Source organism: Thalassophryne amazonica, chromosome 3 (assembly GCF_902500255.1).
Source record: "Thalassophryne amazonica chromosome 3, fThaAma1.1, whole genome shotgun sequence".
In the NCBI taxonomy this organism is placed as follows: Eukaryota; Metazoa; Chordata; class Actinopteri; order Batrachoidiformes; family Batrachoididae; genus Thalassophryne; species Thalassophryne amazonica.
The window spans coordinates 29,314,133-29,336,679 of record NC_047105.1 but is presented as its reverse complement, the minus strand read 5'-3'; the positions used below and the strand labels follow the sequence as shown (position 1 = coordinate 29,336,679).

The window sequence follows — 22,547 nt, the reverse complement described above, 5'->3', positions numbered from 1 at the left end:
AGGTCTTGTCTCAGAGTGATGCTGAAAAACTATTTCATGCATTTATTTCCTCTAGGCTGGACTATTGTAATTCATTATTATCAGGTTGTCCTAAAAGTTCCTTGAAAAGCCTTCATTTAATTCAAAATGCTGCAGCTAGAGTACTGACGGGGACTAGAAGGAGAGAGCATATCTCACCCATATTGTCCTCTCTTCATTGGCTTCCTGTTAATTCTAGAATAGAATTTAAAATTCTTCTTCTTACTTATAAGGTTTTGAATAGTCAGGTCCCTTCTTATCTCAGGGACCTCATAGTACCATATCACCCCAATAGAGCACTTCGCTCTCAGACTGCAGGCTTACTTGTAGTTCCTAGGGTTTGTAAGAGTAGAAATGGGAGGCAGAGCCTTCAGCTTCAGGCTCCTCTCCTGTGGAACCAGCTCCCAATTCGGATCAGGGAGACAGACACCCTCTCTACTTTTAAGTTTAGGCTTAAAACTTTCCTTTTTGCTAAAGCTTATAGTTAGGGCTGGATCAGGTGACCCTGAACCATCCCTTAGTTATGCTGCTATAGACTTAGACTGCTGGGGGGTTCCCATAATGCATTGAGTGTTTCTTTCTCTTTTGCTCTGTATGCACCACTCTGCATTTAATCATTAGTGATTGATCTCTGCTCCCCTCCACAGCATGTCTTTTTCCCGGTTCTCTCCCTCAGCCCCAACCAGTCCCAGCAGAAGACTGCCCCTCCCTGAGCCTGGTTCTGCTGGAGGTTTCTTCCTGTTAAAAGGGAGTTTTTCCTTCCCTCTGTTGCCAAGTGCTTGCTCAAAGGGGGTCGTTTTGACTGTTGGGGTTTTTCTGTAATTATTGTATGGCTTTGCCTTACAATATAAAGCGCCTTGGGACAACTGTTTGTTGTGATTTGGCGCTATATAAATAAAATTGATTTGATTTGATTTGACATATCACACACTGTGCATGTCATCACTTTGGTGTGTAAATACTTTTACTTAATTTAGTTGTAGTAGTTAATAGTTTAGTTAACAAATACAAATGTAGATCTTTTGTGAAGAAGGAAGTAGTAGTAGTATCATATTTTCTGGAGTGTAAGTTTATTTATTTGTTTTACTAGTTTAGGATTATCTTGTAATTTATACTCCAGTATGACTTACAATATATACCTCAAGATCATGCATTCATTATTAATTACAGTTATTATAATAATTATTTACACACGGCTGTCTCAGGAACTTTAAAAGTAGATCTCGGTTCAAAAAAGTTTGGGCACCCCTGACATAATTCTTCAAAGCTTATATAAAGTGAAATCTTGATCCAGAATGTGGACCCACAACACCTCCAAAATTTAATGAAGTTTTCCATGGCCTAATATCTATCTGTGGTGACGATTTCGTCAAAGTCTGTGCAGTAGTTTTGATGAAATCCTGCTAACAGACAGACAAATAAATAAATAAAAAACGCTAATGATTTTATTACATCCTTGGCAGAGGTAATAAATAAATACCTAAAATCATACACTCATTATCAGTGTTGCCACAGTTACTTTGAAAAAGTAATCCAATTACTGATTACTGATTACTCCTTGAAAAAGTAACTTAGTTACTTTACTGATTACTCAATTGTAAAAGTAACTAAGTTAGATTACTAGTTACTTTTTAAGTTACTTTTCCCAGCTGTCGACAACAACCCTCTGCCACCTCAACATGACAATGATACCTGTTTTGCCAAAATTCACTTTATAGTCACCCTTTCTTGACTTCAATGAAAATAAATACTTGTTTTATAAAAAGTAAAATAAAGACCTCTTTCTTGACCTCATATTTAACTGTTGACAGCACTGTAACAGTAAAACTTGCAATTTCGAACCTACATTTTTTATAAATGTAACTATTAAATTCTAACATTTTTCTAACATTTAAATTCTCTCTAAACATTTTACTTGTCGAAATTATTATTATTTTAAGCAATATTAGTAGTTGTAGTAAAAAACGGCTTCAAAACTGGACCTTTAATCTAGGGGTGTTGGGGGGGGCACATCCTTGCCCCACGCCCCCATTCCATCTGGATTCGCCCCTGCTTTGGCGTTTGAGCACAAAGAATGGATTACATTTATTTATGCAGAAAACATGACCAGATTTACAGGTAAGAAAGTTTTATTGCGTTTTCACATCATGTGGTCCTCAGAAAGAGAGTTTAGGTGCATTTGAGTGGAAAATAGTGTTAGTTGTTGACACGTCGCGGAGGCTCAGCTGTTTTTAATGACCAGATAAAGAGCGGCTCAGCTCAGAATTCTAAATAAAGGAGGAAAAAAAAGTATAAAAATGTCTTTGTAAAGCTCAGTGCAGTGTTGCTGATCACCGCGCTTTAATGAGTGAGGACGAGTCGAGCAGCTGCAAAAAAAAAAACGCGGATGAAAAGCTCACAGCTCACTTTAAGTGGGCAGTCAGTCGAACCCGACCCCCTGCCCACGGACCAAGTTTATATGCTGCTGTCGACCCACAATGAAAAATAATAATAACGCACAGTGACATGGAGAAGTAACTTTAATCTGATTACTGATTTGGAAAGATTAACGCGTTAGATTACTCGTTACTAAAAAAAGTGGTCAGATTAGAGTAACGCGTTACCGGCATCACTGCTCATTATTAATAACAATGATTACAATGACTATTTACGAGGGCTGTCAATAAAGTAACGGTCCTTTTTTTTTTTTTTTTCAAAAACTATATGGATTTCATTCATATGTTTTTACGTCAGATATGCTTGAACCTCGTGCGCATGCGTGAGTTTTCCATGCCTGTCGGTGACGTCATTCGCCTGTGAGCACTCCTTGTGGAGGAGTCGTCCAGCCCCTCGTCGGAATTCTTTGTCTGAGAAGTTGCTGAGAGACTGGCGCTTTGTTTGATCAAAATTTTTTCTAAACCTGTGAGACACATCGAAGTGGACACGGTTCGAAAAATTAAGCTGGTTTTCAGTGAAAATTTTAACGGCTGATGAGAGATTTTGAGGTGATTCTGTCGCTTTAAAGGACTTCCCACGATGCGAGACGTCGCTCAGCGCTCTCAGCCGCCGTCGTCAGCCGTTCAAGCTGAAAACCTCCACATTTCAGGCTCTATTGATCCAGGGACGTCGTGAGAGACAGAGAATTTTCAGAAGAAGTCGGTTTCAGCCCTTTTTCTGGATATTCCACTGTTAAAGGAGATTTTTTTAATGAAAGACGTGCGGACGGATCCGCGGCGTCGGGGACGCAGCCGACGCGGTGCGGCGGCACAGGAAAAACACCTCCGTGTTGATAACCATTTGTAAAATCCAGGCGGCTTTTGATGGCTTTCAGTGGAGTGAGTATATGAGAAATTGTTTAACAGGCAGGACATGTTCCAACTTGTCCTTAAGGCTTTCAACGGAGGTGTGAGCGTCGCGGCGGCTGCATCCTGACGCGCGGACCCGTCCGCACGTCTTTCATTAACAAATCTCCTTTAACAGTGGAATATCCGGATAAAATGCTGAAACCGACTTCTTCTGAAACTTCTCTGTTCTCTCACGACGTCCTGGATCAATAGAGCCTGAAATGTGGAGGTTTTCAGCTTGAACAGGCTGACGACGGCGGCTGAGAGCGCTGAGCGACGTCTCGCACCGTGGGAAGTCCTTAAAGCGACAGAATCACCTCAAAATCTCTCATCAGCCGTTAAAATTTTCACTGAAAACCAGCTTAATTTTTCGAACCGTGTCCACTTCGATGTGTCTCACAGGTTTAGAAAAAATTTTGATCAAACAAAGCGCCAGTGTCTCAGCAACTTCTCAGACAAAGGAATTCCGACGAGGGGCTGGACGACTCCTCCCACAAGGAGTGCTCATAGGCGAATGACGTCACCGACAGGCGTGGAAAAAACTCACGCATGCGCACGAGGGTTCAAGCATGTCTGACGTAAAAACATATGAATGAAATCCATATAGTTTTTGAAAAAAATAAAAAGGACCGTTACTTTATTGACAGCCCTCGTATATTGGGCTTTCCTCCAAATCAAAACTCTTCACAAAATATAAATCAAATCAAATCAAATCAATTTTATTTATATAGCGCCAAATCACAACAAACAGTTGCCCCAAGGCGCTTTATATTGTAAGGCAAAGCCATACAATAATTACAGAAAAACCCCAACGGTCAAAACGACCCCCTGTGAGCAAGCACGACAGTGGTTAGGAAAAACTCCCTTTTAACAGGAAGAAACCTCCAGCAGAACCAGGCTCAGGGAGGGGCAGTCTTCTGCTGGGACTGGTTGGGGCTGAGGGAAAGAACCAGGAAAAAGACATGCTGTGGAGGGGAGCAGAGATCAATCACTAATGATTAAATGCAGAGTGGTGTATACAGAGCAAAAAGAGAAAGAAACACTCAGTGCATCATGGGAACCCCCCAGCAGTCTAAGTCTATAGCAGCATAACTAAGGGATGGTTCAGGGTCACCTGATCCAGCCCTAACTATAAGCTTTAGCAAAAAGGAAAGTTTTAAGCCTAATCTTAAAAGTAGAGAGGGTGTCTGTCTCCCTGATCCGAATTGGGAGCTGGTTCCAGAGGAGAGGAGCCTGAAAGCTGAAGGCTCTGCCTCCCATTCTACTCTTACAAACCCTAGGAACTACAAGTAAGCCTGCAGTCTGAGAGAGATGCGCTCTATTGGGGTGATATGGTACTATGAGGTCCCTAAGATAAGATGGGACCTGATTATTCAAAACCTTATAAGTAAGAAGAAGAATTTTAAATTCTATTCTAGAATTAACAGGAAGCCAAAGAAGAGAGGCCAATATGGGTGAGATATGCTCTCTCCTTCTAGTCCCTGTCAGTACTCTAGCTGCAGCATTTTGAATTAACTGAAGGCTTTTCGGGGAACTTTTAAGACAACCTGATAATAATGAATTACAATAGTCCAGTCTAGAGGAAATAAATGCATGAATTAGTTTTTCAGCATCACTCTGAGACAAGACCTTTCTAATTTTAGAGATATTGCGCAAATGCAAAAAAGCAGACATGTTGATGGTTTGGAGGAAGTAACTAATGAAAATAACTCAGACAGAACAATCGGAGAGAAAGAGTCTAACCAAATACCGGCATCACTGAAAGCAGCCAAAGAGAACGATATGTCTTTGGGATGGTTATGAGTAATTTTTTCTCTAATAGTTAAATTTTATAGGCAAGGAAAGTCATGAAATCATTACTAGTTAAAGTTAAAGGAATACTCGGCTCAATAGAGCTCTGACTCTTTGTCAGCCTGGCTACAGTGCTGAAAAGAAACCTGGGGTTGTTCTTATTTTCTTCAATTAGTGATGAGTAGAAAGATGTCCTAGCTTTATGGAGGGCTTTTTTTTTTTATAGAGCAACAGACTCTTTTTCCAGGCTAAGTGAAGATCTTCTAAATTAGTGAGACGCCATTTCCTCTCCAGCTTACGGGTTATCTGCTTTAAGCTGCGAGTTTGTGAGTTATACCACGGAGTCAGGCACTTCTGATTTAAGGCTCTCTTTTTCAGAGGAGCTACAGCATCCAAAGTTGTCCTCAATGAGGATATAAAACTATTGATGAGATAATCTATCTCACTCACAGAGTTTAGGTAGCTACTCTGCCCTGTGTTGGTATATGGCACTGGAGAACATAAAGAAGGAATCATATCCTTAAACCTAGTTACAGCGCTTTCTGAAAGACTTCTACTGTAATCAAACTTATTCCCCACTGCTGGGTAGTCCATCAGAGTAAATGTAAATGTTATTAAGAAATGATCAGACAGAAGGGGGTTTTCAGGGAATACTGTTAAGTCTTCAATTTCCATACCATAAGTCAGAACAAGATCTAAGGTATGATTAAAGTGGTGGGTGGACTCATTTACATTTTGAGCAAAGCCAATCGAGTCTAACAATAGATTAAATGCAGTGTTGAGGCTGTCATTCTCAGCATCTGTGTGGATGTTAAAATCGCCCACTATAATTATCTTATCTGAGCTAAGCACTAAGTCAGACAAAAGGTCCGAAAATTCACAGAGAAACTCACAGTAATGACCAGGTAGATAACAACAAATAAAACTGGTTTTTGGGACTTCCAATTTGGATGGACAAGACTAAGAGACAAGCTTCAAATGAATTAAAGCTCTGTCTGGGTTTTTGATTAATTAATAAGCTGGAGTGGAAGATTGCTGCTAATCCTCCGCCTCGGCCCGTGCTACGAGCGTTCTGGCAGTTAGTGTGACTTGGGGGTGTTGACTCATTTAAACTAACATATTCATCCTGCTGTAACCAGGTTTCTGTAAGGCAGAATAAATCAATATGTTGATCAATTATTATATCATTTATACAAAACAATTATATTATGATAAAACAATGATATAATAAAAATATTATATCATATATTGGCCTCTCTTCATTGGCTTCCTGTTAATTCTAGAATAGAATTTAAAATTCTTCTTCTTACTTATAAGGTTTTGAATAATCAGGTCCAATCTTATCTTAGGGACCTCGTAGTACCATATCACCCCAATAGAGCGCTTCGCTCTCAGACTGCAGGCTTACTTGTAGTTCCTAGGGTTTGTAAGAGTAGAATGGGAGGCAGAGCCTTCAGCTTTCAGGCTCCTCTCCTGTGGAACCAGCTCCCAATTCAGATCAGGGAGACAGACACCCTCTCTACTTTTAAGATTAGGCTTAAAACTTTCCTTTTTGCTAAAGCTTATAGTTAGGGCTGGATCAGGTGACCCTGAACCATCCCTTAGTTATGCTGCTATAGACGTAGACTGCTGGGGGGTTCCCATGATGCACTGTTTCTTTCTCTTTTTGCTCTGTATGCACCACTCTGCATTTAATCATTAGTGATCGATCTCTGCTCCCTCCACAGCATGTCTTTTCCTGGTTCTCTCCCTCAGCCCCAACCAGTCCCAGCAGAAGACTGCCCCTCCCTGAGCCTGGTTCTGCTGGAGGTTTCTTCCTGTTAAAAGGGAGTTTTTCCTTCCCACTGTAGCCAAGTGCTTGCTCACAGGGGGTCATTTTGACCGTTGGGGTTTTACATAATTATTGTATGGCCTTGCCTTACAATATAAAGCGCCTTGGGGCAACTGTTTGTTGTGATTTGGCGCTATATAAAAAAAATTGATTGATTGATTGATATATACAAAACAATAAAACTACACAACAACAATCCACAGATATCAAGTTTCACTTTATATAGGATTTGAAAGATTATGTCAAAACTACTTCACAGATTCTCACATTTTCACCATGGGTACATATTAGGTCATGGAAGTCTCCATTAAATTTTGGAGGTGATCTGGATACGAATCCGGATTCTGGGTCAAGATTCACTTTATATAGGCTTTGAAGGATTATGTCAAAACTACTTCACAGATTCTCACCAAATTTTCACCATGGATACATATTAGGTCATGGAAGATTCCACTGAATGTTGGAGGTGATCCAGATCTGGATTCTGGATCAAGATTCACTTTATATAGGCTTTGAAGGATTTCTTCAAAACTACTTCACATATTCTCACCAAATTTGCACCACAGATAGATATTAGGGCATGGAAGACTCCACTGAATTTTGGGGTGATCCGGATCCGGATTGATGGACGTCAGAAATCTTTGATTGCTCTTGTTTCAAGTGAAAATTTCCCCTTGTTGGTTAGCTCAGATCCTTGTATCACCCTCATGGGCATTGAGAATGAAACCAGAACAAACATATAACAATACTGTGCGTCTGCACACTCCATCTCATGTCATTCCTTTTCATTTTGGGTAAGATTCTTACTTTTACACTCTGGAGGCTCCGCATTCTGGCAGCAGTCAGTGGCAATTTTGTTTCTGTAAGAAATGGAAATGCAGCCTTTTGATTTGTGCTGCATTTGAGCTACTCAGTGTGGTGGTCTGGGAATCAGTCTGGCTCCCGTTTTGTTTTTCTCCCCTCCTTCCTGTGTTTCCTGCCAGTGGAGCTGATCAGCACCAACACCTATGGCTGCGGCACACCAGCAACAAATTAGCGGCACCTACATAAGCCTCAGATGAAGTGAAGGACGCCACCAGATAATTCCATTTCATGGAGTGGTAACACTGGCCTCCAGTAGTTTTCCATGTCTTTTTGAAGGAATTCTTGACCTGTCAGCTTTTGTAGTGAATTCTAATTTTGGCCTTGTTTTGTGCAGCCCACAGCCACCACCAGTTCCACTGGAAAGCCTGGTTTTCCCGCTCCTGCAGCACATCCTCCAGTGTCTCCGTCTCCTTGTCTCCATCATTTGCAGTATCACTATTTGGTTGTCCAGCTGTATTAAAATAAACCGTTTTTCTTTAACACTTGTCTTGCAGCATCTTGAGTCCACTTCTAGTTCCTGGTATCACCACAACAGAATTACCTGGCCAACATGGACTCAACTGGGGCAGGCCTGATCCACCACACACTCTCCTCTCAGCTTACGTGGTCAACACAATCAACAGATCCAGGAACTTCGTGACAGCAACCAACATCTACAGTTGTATGTAAAAATTTGTGCACCCCTGATGATTTCTATGATTTTCTTTTATAAATCATTGGTTGTCTGGATCAGCAATTTCAGTTAAATATATCATATAGCAGACAAACACAGAAGTGAAATGAAGTTTCTAGTATTTACAGAAAGTGTGCAATCATTATTTAAACAAAATAGGGCAGGTGCATAAAATTGGGCACCCTTGTCATTTTAGTGATTTACATTACATTTAGCTCTAATTATTGAAACACAAAATTGGTTTGGTAAACTCATTGATCCTTGACCTCCTTACACAGGCAAATCCAATATTGAGAAAGGGAATTTAAGGTGACTAATTACAAATGTTTCCCCTCTTTGCATCTCTACTAAAGAGTGGCAACATGGGAGCCTCTAAACAACTCTCAAATGACCTGAAAACAAAGATAGTTCAAATCATGGTTTAGGGAAAGGATACAAAAAGGTTTATCAGAGATTTCAGCTGTCAATTTCCACTGTGTTTAAATAATTATTGCACAATTTCTGTAAATACTAGAAACTTCATTTCACTGCATCAAATTAGCAGCATCAACTTAAGCCTCAGCTGAACAGAAGGACCCCACCAGATAAAATTCTGTTCCATGAAGCGGTAATACTCGCCTTCCGTGTCTTGCAGTATCTTGAGTCAACTTCTAATTCCCGGTACCGCCATAACACTCAGCTGCAGCAAAGACCGAAGTATTTCTGAATTACTGCATAGTTACCTCACCCCGGAAGGTTATGTGTTCACTCATTTGATAAATGATTGGCTGTTTGATAGATGAATAAGGAAAAACCTTTTTGGCTGACTCACAGAAACAAACAGGAGGGGTCTTAATGGACACCGGGGCCCTGTCATTAGCAGCGAGTCTTCATACATCACATTAACTGAATAAGCCCAGACACATTCCACTGTGGCAACATCCCTGTATGAATAGACAAAATAATAAACCACTAATTACTATGTTCAAAAATGCCAACATGACCCAAACTACGTTGGTTCTCTTTTCCTCACCTGTATCTGTCAGAAACCAAAATCTTCAACATGCAGAGTTACTGATGGTCCTTCTGGGGACCCACTATCTCACTTCCTTACTGATCATGTGTGACTGACTCAGTGAGTCATCCATAATCAGTGAGTCAGTCACTTAGTCTGTTACAAACAGAGTCAGTCACTCACTGACTCAGTGATTATAACTGACTCACTGAATGACTGACTCTCTAAATGACTGACTCACTGAGTGACTGATTCACCAACTGATGCAGTCACTAACTCAGTGATTATCACTGATTCACAAGTGACTCACAGATTATAACTAACTCACCGACTCTGAATTACTAAGTCACTGTGACTGATTCACTCACTGACACACCTGCTAACTCACTGATTAGAACTGACTCACTGGCTATGACTAACTCGGTGAATGACTCACTCACTCACTCACTCACTGACTCACCAAGTGACTGACTTACTGACTTGTGAAATGAATTTTACACCAAGTGAATGATTCAACAATGGATTGATTCATTGATTGACTGACTGATTCTATACAATTATAGACTTTTGATGAGGTGTACCCGTGATTACGTGGACCTGGTCAGGATGGGGTTCACCGAGGCCTTGAGGTGAACCCCATCCTGACCAGGTCTGCGTAATCACGGGTACACCGAAATTAAAAGTCTATAACTGTTTTATTATATGGTAAACAAGAAAATTGGGAGTTTGTCAAACATACTAAAATTGAAAAATCAATCTCAAGTTTCAGCTCTTTATTATAAGAAAATTGGGAGTTTGTCAAACATACTAAAATTGAAAAATCAATCTCAAGTTTCAGCTCTTTATTATTACTGTCATACTGCACCAACAGGTCCAAAATACTTCATGAGCACAATCTCTAAAGGCCCTTTCACACCGGGGCTGCCTCGAGTTTCCTATGGTGTCATGACCATGCAGGAATGTCTGCGTCAGGTGCGCGCAGCAGGGGGCAGAGAGAGGGTGAGAACGCAGTCTGCAGGTTCTCTGCACAGAGGAATTAGAGTGCAGTTTGGCTGCAGACAGACTGTGCACTCTGATTTATCTTCTAGATTATATTTGTGCTGAGCTGCAGGTCTGCACTCTGAGTTCTGTTATAGTTTATCTTTCCTACTTTGACCGCGAGATGCGTGTGTGAGCTGCGCATGCTCGTGCGTGAACGAACCATCTGTGAGTAAATGTGGAGATGTCTGGAGTTATACTTGATGTGGACATGTCCTGTCTCTGGCAATAAGTTTGTGAGCAGGACTTTTATGGACTGTATTTAAACACATTTGTGAGAGAAGACTGACGAGCTGCTGCAGCCAGCAGCGTTTTTTTTTCTGTGCCCTTAGTTTTTACTGCATTGTGTACACGGCGTCGACATGACTCGAAGCGGGCCAAAGTAGGTGTTGTATCGCGTTATCTGATTGGTCGTTATTGATAGAATGCATCACTCCATTGGCTAGCACTACACTGTACGCGAGGTGTACTCGGCTGTACCAGCAGTGAACTCGGTTCCACCAGTGGTCAACTCGGCATGTGGTACAGCTCAGAAAGTGGCAAATGGGCCAATCAGAAGTTGGCAAAATCACATACCATATAATAAACCAAGTGATTGACTTCCCAACTGACCAATTCACCAATTGACTGACTGATGCAATCAGTCACTGACTGAAGGTTATGCCTATGCTTGCAATACTAATTGCAGAGAAATCGAGGGTAAAAATTGATTATGGGATGAGGAAGCACTAACTAAATATAGGTGATAATTCAGTTCATCCATCCATCCATCCATCTTCTACCGCTTAGTCCAATTAAGGGTCGCGGGGGGCTGGAGCCTATCCCAGCAGTCATAGGGCGTGAGGCGGGGTACACCCAGGACAGGACGCCAGTCTGTCGCAGGGCCACAAATAGACAAACAAACACAGACACACCCACACGCACACTTAAGGACAATTTTAAAGATTCCAATCCACCTAACCCGCATGTCTTTGGATGTGGGAGGAAACCAGAGCACCCGGAGGAAACCCACGCAACCACGGGGAGAACATGCAAACTCCACACAGAAAGGCCACGGGAACTGAACCCATGACCTTCTCGCTGTGAGGCAACAGTGCTAACCACTAAGCCACCATGCTGCCTAATTCAGTTCAATTCAATAAAAATAATATAGCGCTAAATCACAACAAAGCTACCTCAAGGCATTTCAAATGGGTATGGTCTAATCTTACCAACCAGGATTCTTGATCCAGGATCATTTCATGCCTGCTTTCTTCAACTTTGAGGAAAAGGGCACTGTTCTAATAGTTCATTGTTTTTTTTTTTTTTCAAAAACATATCAATTAATCTAAATCAACTGGGGAAAAAACAAAACAAAACAAAAAACAAAACAGGATCCCGGTCAAGTGAATTATAATTTACAAAAAAAACAAAAAAATAAATAATAATAAAAAAAAAAAAAAAAAAAAAAAAAAAATATATATATATATATATATATATATATATATATATATATATATATATATATATATATATATATCCACTGGCGCCCTCTCCGCGGTGCTGGTATAGCCTTTTGTGTAAAGGTTGCTTAGTCTCACCTATGTAGTGTTCGTTACAGTTTTCCTGACATCTGATAGAATACACTACATTGCTTTGTTTAGTGTTTTTTTAATATATATACGAGGGTAGGCTGAAAAGTTCTAAGGCTCACTATAATGCAGTTAATGCATTACTCCTTCATGGGGAGCCTTAGAACTTTTCAGCCTACCCTCGTATATATATATATTCCCTCAAATATTGTTCACAAACCAGTCTAAATCTGTGATAGTGAGCACTTCTCCTTTGCTGAGCTAATCCATCCCACCTCACAGGTGTGCCATATCAAGATGCTGATTAGACACCATGATTAGTGCACAGGTGTGCCTTAGACTGCCCACAATAAAAGGCCACTCTGAAAGGTGCAGTTTTATCACAGCACAATGCCACAGATGTCGCAAGATTTGAGGGAGCATGCAATTGGCATGCTGACAGCAGGAATGTCAACCAGAGCTGTTGCTCGTGTATTGAATGTTCATTTCTCTACCATAAGCCGTCTCCAAAGGTGTTTCAGAGAATTTGGCAGTACATCCAACCAGCCTCACAACCGCAGACCACGTGTAACCATACCAGCCCAGGACCTCCATATCCAGCACGTTCACCTCCAAGATCGTCTGAGACCAGCCACTCGGACAGCTGCTGAAACAATCGGTTTGCATAACCAAAGAATTTCTGCACAAACTGTCAGAAACCGTCTCAGGGAAGCTCATCTGCATGCTCGTCGTCCTCATCGGGGTCTTGACCTGACTCCAGTTCGTCGTCATAACCGACTTGAGTGGACAAATGCTCACATTCACTGGCGTTTGGCACGTTGGAGAGGTGTTCTCTTCACGGATGAATCCCGGTTCACACTGTCCAGGGCAGATGGCAGACAGCGTGTGTGGCGTCGTGTGGGTGAGCGGTTTTCTGATGTCAATGTTGTGGATCGAGTGGCCCATGGTGGCAGTGGGGTTATGGTATGGGCAGGCATCTGTTATGGATGAAGAACACAGGTGCATTTTATTGATGGCATTTTGAATGCACAGAGATACCGTGACGAGATCCTGAGGCCCATTGTTGTGCCATACATCCAAGAACATCACCTCATGTTGCAGCAGGATAATGCACGGCCCCATGTTGCAAGGATCTGTACACAATTCTTGGAAGCTGAAAATGTCCCAGTTCTTGCATGGCCGGCATACTCACCGGACATGTCACCCATTGAGCATGTTTGGGATGCTCTGGACCGGCGTATACGACAGCGTGTACCAGTTCCTGCAAATATCCAGCAACTTCGCACAGCCATTGAAGAGGAGTGGACCAACATTCCACAGGCCACAATTGACAACCTGATCAACTCTATGCGAAGGAGATGTGTTGCACTGCATGAGGCAAATGGTGGTCACATCAGATACTGACTGGTATCCCCCTCCCAATAAAACAAAACTGCACCTTTCAGAGTGGCCTTTTATTGTGGACAGTCTAAGGCACACCTGTGCACTAATCATGGTGTCTAATCACCTGTGAGATGGGATGGATTATCTCAGCAAAGGAGAAGTGCTCACTATCACAGATTTAGACTGGTTTGTGAACAATATTTGAGGGAAATGGTGATATTGTGTATGTGGAAAAAGTTTTAGATCTTTGAGTTCATCTCATACAAAATGGGAGCAAAACCAAAAGTGTTGCGTTTATATTTTTGTTGAGTGTAGTAGAAAAAGCTTGAATCTTCGACTGGACTGGGTTGCTTGACGCGAGGACGTTTCGCTTCAAATCACAGAAGCTTCCTCAGCTAAAATTCTTGCTCTGGTGGTTTGAATTCTGTCTTGACTCTTGTAGAGAAGAATAATCAAGAAGTCACAAAAGCTGGAGTTTTTAACCTAACCAGACCCCTCCTACCGAGAGGCAGACTGCTATAGGCCAGTGACTAAACAATAGCTCTAATTAGCACCTATTGTGCTCTAGTTAGCACCCTCCTAATGACAGGGCAGCTGTCCCTCCTAATGATGGGAGGGACCCTCTCCTGATGGCTCCCTTGACGACTCTGCTGATGATGTGAATGACTCATTATCATGAACAAAAGACTGAAACTGCTTTGACCTGAGTATCCCATTGTAAACAGGGGATAACGCGTGTCTCAGACCCCCTCCCCGGTTAAGGCTGGGTATCAAACGTTTCACAAAGAATGCCTCCTTGACCCCTCTCTCAAACCATTTCTTCTCTCTGGCTAATATTTTAACTTCCTTGTCCTCAAACGTGTGGTTAGTGTCTTTAAGGTGGAGATGAACTGAGGACTGAGGTCCACTGGTGCCCTCTCTGCTGGTATAGCCTTTTGTGTAAAGGTTGCTTAGTCTCACCTATGTAGTGTTCATTACAGTTTTCCTGACATCTGATAGAATACACTACATTGCTCTGTTTAGTGTTGTAGTGTATTCATTCACATGTAGTGTATGGACTTACAAAGGTTCAGTCTTTTAAAGTGTGCACTTAACCATAATTTTATATAAAAAAATGTAATTTTGTCAAACTGGAGTCAAGGTAAAATATTCTGCCACTGACTGATCAAAAACAAAATGACGCTTTAGTGAAGATTCTCATAATTACACGAGCAGAAAACAGATTTTTGTGGTTAACCCTCTGGGGTCCGAGGGGATTTTTTGGACAGTTCACTCGCCTGGCATAAATGTTTTATTTTTGCTGTTAACAGCTGTCCCTGCATCCCACAATCAATTCAATTTCAATTTATTTTCCTTTATATAGCACCAAATCACAACAGAGTTCAATCAAGTTTTATGTCTCTTTTTTTGAGTACAGCCTGTGCTTTCAGAATATATATGTTTTTGTTGTGTTTTATAAGTGTAATAAAGGTTTACAATCAAAAATAGGCAAGGAAAAAATAAAGCGAAAAATAATTTTTCACACACATTTATTCAAAACACACAGCAAACTATAATAAACAACTGTTTTGACACTTTATAAAGGTAATTTGAGGTCTTGTGTGAAAGACTGCACAACAGAAAGGTTCAAACAATAAACACAAATGCACAACTAGTAATGAAAACGATCTTTGGCTTTTCACGTGAGGTGAATTTGCCCTACAATTGGATTTTGGAAAACCTTGTGACGGTGAACCAATTCCGAGTGGACACTCACATTGCACACGTCATCACACAGCTTCTATGAGGAGTACAAAGCTGGCTGATATCTGGCTCGAAAGTCCATGGAGTTAACTTTTCAGCAAAAAAAAAAAAAGTAAGTTTCTATCTCATATCATTCAAAAGTTATTTAGATTGCAGTAAAGCTTGGTCGACCCCAGAGGGTTAAAATGTGACTAAATTGGGTCACATTTATTAAAATAACAGGTAAAATTTGTGTTTTTTACCCCACAAGTTCAGCATTGTCATGGTGACGGCTGTATACATACCACCCGATACTAATGCCAACATACGAGGGCTGTCAATAAAGTAACGGTCCTTTTTATTTTTTTCCAAAACTAAATGGATTTCATTCATATGTTTTTATGTCAGACATGCTTGAACCCTCGTGCGCATGCGTGAGTTTTTCCATGCCTGTCGGTGACGTCATTCGCCTGTGAGCACTCCTTGTGGGAGGAGTCATCCAGCCCCTCGTCGGAATTCCTTTGTCTGAGAAGTTGCTGAGAGACTGGCGCGTTGTTTGATCAAAATTTTTTCTAAACCTGTGAGACACATCGAAGTGGACATGGTTCGAAAAATTAAGCTGGTTTTCAGTGAAAATTTTAACGGCTGATGAGAGATTTTGAGGTGATTCTGTCGCTTTAAGGACTTTTCACGGTGCGAGACGTCGCTCAGCGCTCTCAGGCAGCGTCATCAGCCTGTTCAAGCTGAAAACCTCCACATTTCAGGCTCTATTGATCCAGGACGTCGTGAGAGAACAGAGAAGTTTCAGAAGAAGTCGGTTTCAGCATTTTATCCGGATATTCCACTGTTAAAGGAGATTTTTTTAATGAAAGACGTGCGGACGGGTCCGCGCGTCGGGACGCAGCCGACGCGGTGCAGCGGCACAGGAAAAACACCTCCGTGTTGATAACCATTTGTAAAATCCAGGCGGCTTTTGATGGCTTTCAGTGGAGTGAGTATATGAGAAATTGTTTAACAGGCAGGACATGTTCCAACTTGTCCTTAAGGCTTTCAACAGAGGTGTTTTTCCTGTGGCGGAGCGCTGCGGCGGCTGCGTCCCGACGCGCGGACCCGTCCACACGTCTTTCATTAAAAAAAATCTCCTTTAACAGTGGAATATCCGGATAAAATGCTGAAACCGACTTCTTCTGAAACTTCTCTGTTCTCTCACGACGTCCTGGATCAATAGAGCCTGAAATGTGGAGGTTTTCAGCTTGAACAGGCTGATGACGCCGCCTGAGAGCGCTGAGCGACGTCTCGCACCGTGAAAAGTCCTTAAAGCGACAGAATCACCTCAAAATCTCTCATCAGCCGTTAAAATTTTCACTGAAAACCAGCTTAATTTTTCGAACCGTGTCCACTTCGATGTGTCTCACAGGTTTAGAAAAAATTTTGATCAAACAACGCGCCAGTCTCTCAGCAACTTCTCAGACAAAGGAATTCCGACGAGGGGCTGGACGACTCCTCCCACAAGGAGTGCTCACAGGCGAATGACGTCACCGACAGGCGTGGAAAAACTCACGCATGCGCACGAGGGTTCAAGCATGTCTGACGTAAAAACATATGAATGAAATCCATTTAGTTTTTGAAAAAAATAAAAAGGACCGTTACTTTATTGACAGCCCTCGTATTTGTGAGCTGCACAGAGCAGTTAGTGCATACTCTCACGCGTGCCACGAGGTTATGGCAAGCTAAAAGTGGACGCTCTTGTTTTGGCTGAAGAACTATACAGTTTTTGTATATTCTGTGTTAGTGCACCCGCGCAGTCAACGTGCTTGAGGAATTCCTGTGCAAAAAGTAGTTCCCAAACAATGCTGTATTTGTGATGACAGTGCGTATTCATGGGTAAGAAAAACATAAGGCGTATATTTGGCACAAGAACTCATCTCGTGTGTTTTTACGCCTAAATGATCGTAAGTCAATATACTCACACTCATCCAGCAGCATCTTCTCATGTTGGCAAATTCAGAACTGGGTCGTGTAAAGAATAAATGTAAATATATGTTATTTTACTCATAATTAGCTTTGCATGCTAACAATGCTAAAAGTTACCAAACTGAATAAAAGGTTTTGTGTTCATAATTTTGTGAGGGCATATGTACTGGTGACCTCTGCGCTCAGGGTCATTATCAGATCAGTTTCCATCACATGTTGGACATTTATTCACATTTTTGTGCTCAGACCAAGGACATGTGAGAGTGGATATGCAAAAATCTTTTAATAATGCCACAAAACGGATACCCACAGCATTGTGCAGCAAATGAACACTCTTCTTTTCAAAAACAAAGTTTTTAAGCTTTCAGTCCAGAAATCCTTTTGGAAGGGGTATCTAGTCTCACATGTCCTTGGTCTAAGTGCAAAAATGTGAAAAAATGCATCGTCCAACGTTGTGATGGAAACTGATCTGATAATCAACCTAAGCGCAGAGGTCATCAGTACATACGCCCTCACATTGTCTTCGCGACAATGTATAACTCATTAATTAACGCAGATCAGTGTTAAGGAGTCACTCTCTTCAGCTTATTGTTACAGCTCTGTATGAGGAAAGGTCCATGAGTTCAGTTCACAGCGACGTTATTGTATTCCTCCAGACACTCTCAAGGTTGGCTCAGATAAGAAATAATACAGCCATTGTTTTCCCTCTGGGAGCAAAACTCTTTCACACCATCAAAGTATGAGATCATTCACATTTTACAGAATACAGCAAGCAGCAATTAATTTTGAACAGCACAATCATTCAACTGCACATTATTGATCAGCATAGTTCAAACATGAATGTAAACCATATAAACCATTTGATTATAAACAGAGGTAACAATATTATTTGCAGTACACATCTTGACCTCATGACCTTTGAACATGTCATGGAACATCATGTCAGGCATTAGTCATGAATTTATTTCAAATGGTCAATGCGTGACATGTTAAAACAGACATGTTACACCTTACTTCTAAGCATATCTTATTTTATGAAAACCGTAAACCAAAATGCTTTACTGATTTGAGAGTCAACACACCTGTCAGCAGTTCCACATGTTCAATATAATTCATCATAAGAACATATTTCAATCATTAATCAAACTGTATAATATTATATCGTTTCAAAACCATCATAAATCAATTGAACACCCATCAAAATACAGGCATACACATAAAACCCTTAAACACATTATGGCACAAGAATACACTCTATTCAACTTTATTCATTCCATACACAGCCCAGTGTCACCTTTTTTTTTCATGCTCCCGTGACAAAATGAGTCAAATTTTCGTGATGGGTTTTTTTTAAAACTCACTATTACTAACCCTGATTCTATCCCAACCCTAACCTTAACCTGATGCAGTACACATCATAGTGGGGGACATTAACCATGTACTGAAATGACATCAGTACTCTCCAATTTTTTTTACCAGCAAGTTAGATGTGCAACAAGGGGTGTAAACACACTGGACAAAGTCTATAGGAACATTCAAACTAGCTATAGAACCAGACATTTACCACATCTGGGTCTGTCAGAGGGAGGAGGAGCACTCCCTCAAATGTAAAGACTGTGAAAACATGGCCAGAGGGGGCACTACATCGGATGCAGGACGGCTCTGAGGGCACAGATTGGAGTGTGTTTGAACATCAGGACCTTGAGGAGTACACCACATCTGTTGACAAAAATCTACGGGTGCATCCTAATCAGAAACCCTGCATGACTAGGGAAGACTAGGTACTGCGGAGGCAATGTGATGTCGCTTTCAGGGCTGGTGATGGAGCACAGTGCAGTGTAGCCAGAGCCAACCTGTAGACAGGCATCAGAGAGGCCAAGATAGCATATAAAAGGAAGATTGAGGACCACTTCTACATCAACAACATGTGTCATGGGAATGCGTGGAAGGGAGAGTGTGGCGGGAGTCCAGCACCTCAGCAATTTTCAATTTCAATTTATTTTCATTTATATAGCACCAAATCACAACAGAGTTGCATCAAGGCGCTTCACACAAATAGGTCTAACCTCACTAACCCCCAGAGCAGCAGTGGTAAGGAAGAAACCTCAAGCAGACCGGACTCAAAGGGGTGACGCTCTGCTTGGGCCATGCTACAGACATAAATTACAGAACAATTTACAAAAACGAATATACAGGAAAGGCTCTTGATGCACAGGACAGGAGGGTCTCCAGCACAAATACCACAACCATCTCTGGATGGAGTTGCACCTTAAACAGAGAGAAAAAACAGAATCAGGGATCAGAAAGACAAAAAATACAGTATAATTTGCCAGCATTAAACAACAAGAAAAACAGGAAATACTAAAAGACCCAGAAATTAGGTAAAGTTGCCACTACAAGTCCAGAAAAAAAACCCATGATGACTGAGGGTGATGCTGAGCTAGTGGAGGAGCTGAACCACTTCTTCACATGCTTTGAGGTGAAAAGACCCGAGACAGCCACAGCGTGATCACTGAACTGCAACAGCCCTAGTTTCACGGTGCAGGAACATGAGGTGAGGTGTACAATGAAGGCGGTAAATCCCAGGAAGGTTGTAACATTGAGAACTGCATTGAGATGCTCTGATTGGGCTGCACTTTAACCGTTGCACAGGGACAACACCATTAACATCGCAACATAAAACTATTTTTATACTGTGCCTAAAACTCTTATGAATATATTCTCTGGGTTTATAGACGTTGTTATTGCGTTTGTTTTATGTAAACATGCAAGAATCACAGTCTGTCTCTCCATTATTTTCAATGGGAGCTGCTGTGAGCTACAATCGCTTCTTGATCATGTCGTTTTGGGACAAAGTGAAGTTTGCTCTTTAACGTCTTGATTATTGTTCTTTACAACACTGTCTTCTTTGTTCGAGACTTATATAATATGTCTGAATTTTGGTTTGCGTTTATTAAATTCCACGCAGATTAAACGTAGCAGACACGGATTTTTCGTTATAATTGTTTTAGGGTATCATGCATGCAGTCTCTTATTAACATGATGAAAAGCATACTTTATTTTTAATAAATTTGCAAAAGTCTAAAAAAAATTATTTCAAATTGTCATTATGGGAGATTGTGTGTAGAATTTTTAGGAAAAAAAATGAATTTCATCCATTTTGGAATAAGGCTGTAACAACATAAAACAAATGTGGAAAAAGTGAAGCGCTGTGAATACTTTCTGGATGCACCGTAAATAGGCTCTCACATTCACAGGAGACCAGAGAAGTGACGCCAACACCGGTGTGATGATCATCATTGAATAAAACTCTACGGCATGCTTATGACTCTTCTCCTGCGTTTGTTCAAAGCACTCTGCAAACATCCAACTGTCACTGTTATTATGCTTCTCTGCAGCTGCAGAAATGTGTCTGTCCAGAGTTCTTCGCATCGTCTGAAGAATTCCACAGGCGCATGCAGTTTTTGACTTTGATCTGCATGAGTAAAAGTGATTTAAACTTGGAGTGTGAGGCTCATAAAAATGGTGGTTGGCCTTTGCGCTGTTTGCAAAGCAGAGTCGCAGCAAACACATCACCAAAGATGAAGGTTTTAACCAAACAAAACACGCATAAAAATAGCAGAACGACAACTATAAGTCAGATGAGGCAGAACAAATTGCAAAGATCTCAGTGTAGCACTGAGACGAACTGAGAGGGCCATGGAAAGTGATCAGTAACAGGAACACAACAGAACCTTTCAAAATAAAAGAACAGGAAAACAAATCTGTATTTTCAGTCTTTATGTTGATAAAAATTGCTGCATGTGGAATGCATGTGGATTTACGTAGTGCAGTCATTGCTACCTGTCTGAAGGGCCTCCTGGTCTGACGTAGGTGACCACTAGAGGGCGTGACTTGTGCCAGTCTTCGTGAATACCGCCTGCAAGAAAGAGCAGGTAAGCGTGAATAGCTACAGAGATAAAAATAGAAAAAAAGGTCTTATTTATTATGAAAATAAGTGAAGTGTAAAAAAAATCATACTGAGCATTTTTAGTCAGATTATGTCATCGGAATAATAGTGTCAACAGGGATGATTTAATATAATACAGGAGTCATTTGTCCATTAAAGAGATTAAAATAATATTTCAAGATTCCTTGTGTTTGATTTGAGTCTGAGAAAATGTTCACATTTTAAAAAATGGAAATAAATCAGGGATGCTGGAAGTAGGGGTACTAAGAGGTGTACCGCACCCCTATTGGTGAGGCATCTGAAAGGTTTCTTCTGCTGATGAGTGTGGTATGCTTTCAGTATTAAAGATATAGCAACCAATTAAACTTTGAAAAAAATGTGAGATGTAGCATGAGATCAACACTTTAGTGGTCAGTCGTTTACCTGTCGACCTGCACTCCTACCTTCACTGGTTGACATGAATTTTGGGTTGTTAAGTCAAGTTATGTCAATTTTATTTGTCAATTCTGCAGTGCATACACAAACATATTGAGAATTTAAATTCCGTTATTCTCAGTCTCCCAGACAACACAGTAGAACATAAAATGAATATATAAATACGATAGACAGTAGAATGTGGTCAGTGAGGTACCTGGTGGTGGCAGTATGTCTTGTGCAAATTGAGCAGTGATTCAACATTGATGAGCTTATTCAAAATAATTTAAAGTGTGTGTCGTGCATCAGCAGTCCTTGGAGATATGTTCAGTGTTTGTGAGGTGGGGGTCAGGACTAAAAAGTCAGTGACTTGGGGGTGGGGGGGGGGGTCTGCTGCAACCAGAGGGGGGGCGGGTAACGATCAAAAGCACAAGGTTGTGGATATAAGCCCAGGATATGAGATTCATCCGCTGGGTATCTGGGCTTGCTCTCTAGGACAGGATGAGAAGGAGGAGGGACTCTGAGTAGAGCTGCTGCTTCTTTGCACCGAAAGAAGTCAGTTGAAGGGTGGTTCAGGCATCTGCTGCGGATACCCCCTAATCGTCTCCTGAGGGAGGTCTTCCGGTAACGTCCAACTAGGGAAGTCCCGGGACATACTGGAGGGGATTATATATTCCCTGCTGGACAAGGAATGTCTCGGGATCCCCCAGGAAGAGTTAAAGGACTTGGCCTAGGATAGGGAAGTGTGGGGTGAGCTGCTTAGTCTGCTGCAACGTGGACGCGGATAAGCAGCAGAAAATGAATGAATAAATGAGGCAGTGAATTAGTGATTTCAGGCCTGTTTGGCTCTGGTCAGCTGGTCTGGTTCCTCTCTCGGTCAGTGACCTGAATCTTGTTCATAAAGGGATGAGAGGCTGGTTCCACTGATTAAAACTTTGGTTATGTTTCAAAAACGGCTGCAGACATGCACAGGAGCTGAATACATTTGTAATTACAGTAGAT

General features: G+C 41.3%; 1 protein-coding gene across 1 annotated transcript in view; it reads right to left on the bottom strand.

Moving 5' to 3' along the window:
* Positions 1-22,547, bottom strand: part of grip2b (glutamate receptor interacting protein 2b) — a 454,393-nt gene that overhangs the window by 81,068 nt on the left and 350,778 nt on the right. Inside the window, 1 exon segment of the mRNA XM_034165962.1 lies at positions 21,026-21,101. Coding sequence (XP_034021853.1) covers positions 21,026-21,101 — 76 coding nt within the window.